At 40.9% G+C, this 4,527-nt stretch overlaps 1 protein-coding gene across 1 annotated transcript; it reads left to right on the top strand.

The window, feature by feature from the left end:
* Positions 1-1,973: 1,973 nt before the first annotated feature.
* On the top strand, positions 1,974-3,905 carry LOC100195769 (fucosyltransferase 9). The gene is given in 2 exon segments (NM_001140798.1): positions 1,974-1,995; positions 2,572-3,905. A coding segment is annotated over 1 exon segment (1,113 nt). The 5' UTR covers positions 1,974-1,995; positions 2,572-2,578; the 3' UTR covers positions 3,692-3,905.
* Positions 3,906-4,527: the final 622 nt, after the last annotated feature.

The following is a 4,527-nucleotide window of genomic DNA, read 5'->3' as shown; positions in this document are numbered from 1 at the left end:
TACAGTACTGTCAGACTCAGGCTCGTGCCCGCGTCGACCGAAAGCTTTGTTTTCTTTCCTCTGTTTACCTAAACGGAGATTCCCGGTCGGAATATTATCGCTTTTTTACGAGAAAAATGGCATAAAAATGGATTTTAAACAGCGGTTGACATGCTTTGAAGTACGGTAATGGAATAGTGTGGTTAGATTAACCTCTCTGGGCTAGGCGGGACGAATTCGTCCCACCTACGTAACAGCCACTTGAAGCCTGTGGCGCGATTTTCAAAACCTTAAAAATCCTATTACTTCGATTTCTCAAACATATGACTATTTTACAGCTATTTAAAGACAAGACTCTCGTTAATCTAACCACACTGTCCGATTTCAAAAAGGCTTTACAACGAAAGCAAAACATTAGATTATGTCAGCAGAGTACCAAGCCAGAAATAATCAGACACCCATTTTTCATGCCAGCATATAATGTCACCAAAACCCAGAAGACAGCTAAATGCAGCACTCACCTTTGATGATCTTCATCAGATGACAACCCTAGGACATTATGTTATACAATACATGCATGTTTTGTTCAATCAAGTTCATATTTATATCAAAAACCAGCTTTTTACATTAGCATGTGACGTTCAGAACTAGCATACCCCCCGCAAACTTCCGGGGAATTCGCTAACATTTTACTAAATTACTCACGATAAACGTTCACAAAAAGCATAACAATTATTTTAAGAATTATAGATACAGACCTCCTCTATGCACTCGATATGTCCGATTTTAAAATAGCTTTTTGGTGAAAGCACATTTTGCAATATTCTAAGTACATAGCCCAGGCATCACGGGCTAGCTATTTAGACACCCGGCAAGTTTAGCACTCACCATAATCATATTTACTATTATAAAAGTTTGATTACCTTTTGTTGTCTTCGTCAGAATGCACTCCCAGGACTGCTACTTCAATAACAAATGTTGGTTTGGTCGAAAATAATCCATCGTTATATCCGAATAGCGGCGTTTTGTTCGTGCGTTCCAGAAACTATCCGAAATGGTAAAGAAGGGTCGTGCGCATGGCGCAATTCGTGACAAAAAAATTCTAAATATTCCATTACCGTACTTCGAAGCATGTCAACCGCTGTTTAAAATCAATTTTTACGCCATTTTTCTCGTAGAAAAGCGATAATATTCCGACAGGGAATCTCCTTTTCGGCAAACAGAGGAAAAAAATCACAAAGGCGGGGGCGGTCGGGTCACGCGCCTAAGCCCAGTGTCCCTTGATCGGCCACTTGAGAAAGGCGATAATGTGTTTCAGCCTGGGGCTGGGATGACGACATTCTGTTTTTTCCCGGGCTCTGAGCGCCTATGGACGACGTAGGAAGTGTCACGTTAGAGCAGAGATCCTTAGTAAAAGATAGAGATGGAAAAGAAGTTCAAGAAATGGTCAGACAGGCCACTTCCTGTAAAGGAATCTCTCAGGTTTTGACCTGCCATTTGAGTTCTGTTATACTCACAGACACCATTCAAACAGTTTTAGAAACTTTAGGGTGTTTTCTATCCATATGTAATAAGTATATGCATATTCTAGTTACTGGGTAGGAGTGGTAACCAGATTAAATCGGGTATGTTTTTTATCCAGCCGTGTCAATACTGCCCCCTAGCCCTAACAGGTAAACGAGAGTCTTGTCTTTAAAATGCTGTAAAATAGTCATATGTTTGAGAAATTGAAGTAATAGCATTTCTAAGGTATTTGAAAATCGCGCCACGGGATTCAACTGGCTGTTGCGTAGGTGGGACGAATTCGTCCCGCCTAGCCCAGAGAGGTTAAAAGAGGAGAGGAGTGGAAAGAAGATCCTACTGCTCTGAAAGGATCAACCTCTAGTTGTCAGACACGTTCTTTTGCATTTCCCATGAAAAGGCATGATGACGTAGTTGTGCCACACCTCGTCACTAGTCTGGTTGAAACCTAGTGCATGGATGGCAACCCTAACACTAACAAGAGGCCTCTTAATGGTAAGGAATGGTTTATTTTCTTTCTCAAAACTGATTTCAGTGTTAAGAGTTTAAAACATCTTGATTTAAAGACGTTCTATAAACGTAACACGCTCTGTTGAAAAGTTTAGCGTCGTTTAGGAGAATGCAGCCATACACCTTTATGCAGTCTAACCTGTCCTCAGGATAATGTTCACTAACTTGAGTACACTTTACATGCTAGCACTGCTAATAATAGCATTTACGATTTCCTATTCTTAGTGACTGTCATTATTCTGTGTTTGTGCAGCAAAAACTGATAGGAACCTTCAGAAAAACTGCATGACTCACCATATACTGATTATGAGTGAATTTAAGTCAGATGGAAGAGAGAAAATAGGCATTTTAACTTCATAGATTTAGCTGGTGGTAACTTGTGGAATAGACACCAGCTGAAATGCGGTTTGAACCAATCAGCATTAAGGATTAGAACCACCTGTTGTATAATCTTTTAACCCACCAGATAGAAACTCATACCGATGTCATAGTCGATTTTCACATTGTTCCTTTTTTATACACTTATAACGTCTAAAATGTAGGTGTGTTTCTTTCTTACAGGACAAACATGTCATCAACAACTTCCAAACGAACACATCATCTAACTCTGATAGCTGCTCTTGGGGTTTTGTGTTCAGTGGTATTATTTTTTGTTTACTTTCATCCAACATCTACTGTATGTCCATCTCGATTAGATGATTTGCCATTTTTGGCAAAGGGAGATGTTTCGTCATCTACCGAAAAACCTGTGGAAAAGCCGCTTGTGTTGCTCTGGTTCTGGCCACTGGGTTTGAGATGGAATTTTGAAATCTGCAAAACCCATTTCAACATCGATAGCTGTGTTCTGACAGATGACAGATCCCTTTATGACAAAGCAGAGGGAGTGGTTGTTTTTCACAGAGACATCAGCTGGGACCTGAAGAACCTGCCTCAGTCTCCTCGTCCACATTTTCAGAAATGGATCTGGTTTCATGTGGAATCACCAACAAATACAGCCAGAATACCAGGTCTGGAAAACCTATTTAACCTCACTTTGAGCTATAGACGAGATGCTGACATCACAGTGTGAAATGAATTGACAACCGTGAAGACTGAAAAGGACAGTGAGTTTGTGCTGCCCAAGAAGGATAAATTGGTTTGTTGGATTGTGAGCAACAACAATCCTTCAACTGGGACAGGAACCAGAGCAAAGTACTATCAAGAGTTGGTCAAACACATCAAGATACATGTTTATGGTTCTGCTTTTACAGGGAGTCGTTTGAAGTATGAGGAGTATTACTCAACCCTTGCTAGCTGTAAGTTCTACCTTGCATTTGAGAATTCAATCCACAGAGACTATATCACAGAAAAGGTGAACGGACCACTTGTAGCAGGAACCATTCCAGTAGTCATGGGCCCACCCAGAGAGAACTATGAACAGTTTATCCCAGCTGGTTCTTTCATTCATGTAAATGACTTTACTAATGCAAAGGCACTGTCTGACTTCCTCCTCCAATTGGACAAGAATGATGAGATGTATGTAAGTTACTTCACCTGGAGGAGGTACCTTAATGCCAAGCCCCACCTCCTGACAATGCAGGAAGAGTTTATTCAACCTGTTTGTTTAGCCTGTGAATACGTGGCAAGAGACAAAGGATATTACAATGTTGTCCACAACCTTTATGAATGGTACTTTGGATGAGGGTTTAGCCATCATTTTGTAAGCACAGAAAATATCCTTTTACCTTAGCTACGTAAACAGAATACAATTTTAAGTGTCTTCGGATTTGGGGATATTTTGTTTCAAAATATTTGTATCAATTTAAAGGATGGGTATTCAAGGTTTTAGGGTCGATTTCTTTTTAAATTTGTATTCATTTTTTTTAATTAAACACTTTGGAAGCAGCATACACTGTAAACCCCAATGTGCTGTCATTACTCAACTTTTAAGGAACCCATTACACTTAAAACATTTTACTGCAGTGGGCTAAATCAGCTGGTCAGAGTTATTCTTGGTAGTCTTAAACAAATCTCCTTTGAAACCAAAGTATACACCTCACACACATGGTTAGGGGCTTACAAAAAGACACATGTACCATGTCAGATATAGAGTTGAAATGTACTACATTTTCACTTTGCATCCCAAAATTACATTTTATATACATCACAGAAGACCGAACTATAACAAAACGGTTTGACATAGAAACACCTACAACCCCTCAGTCCAGCCTCTCTCAGCCTATTGCAGACAGCCTGAGCACTGATGGAGGGACTGCGTTCCTGGTGTAAAACGGGCAGTTGTTGCCATCCTGTACCAGTCCAGCAGGTGTGATGTTCAGATGTACCGATCCTATGCAGGTGTTGTTACACGTGGTCTGCCACTGCGAGGACGATCAGCTCTCCGTCTTGTCTCCCTGTAGCGCTGTCTTAGACGTTTCAGGGCACGGACATTGCAGTTTAATGCCCTGGCCACATCTGCAGTCCTCATGCCTCCTTGCAGCATGCCTAAGGCACGTTCACGCAGATGAGCAGGGACCT

The sequence above is a fragment of the Salmo salar genome, chromosome 06 (genome assembly GCF_965601325.2).
Source record: "Salmo salar chromosome 06, fSalSal1, whole genome shotgun sequence".
Taxonomy (NCBI): Eukaryota; Metazoa; Chordata; class Actinopteri; order Salmoniformes; family Salmonidae; genus Salmo; species Salmo salar.
This window is presented reverse-complemented; position numbering and strand designations above follow the sequence as displayed.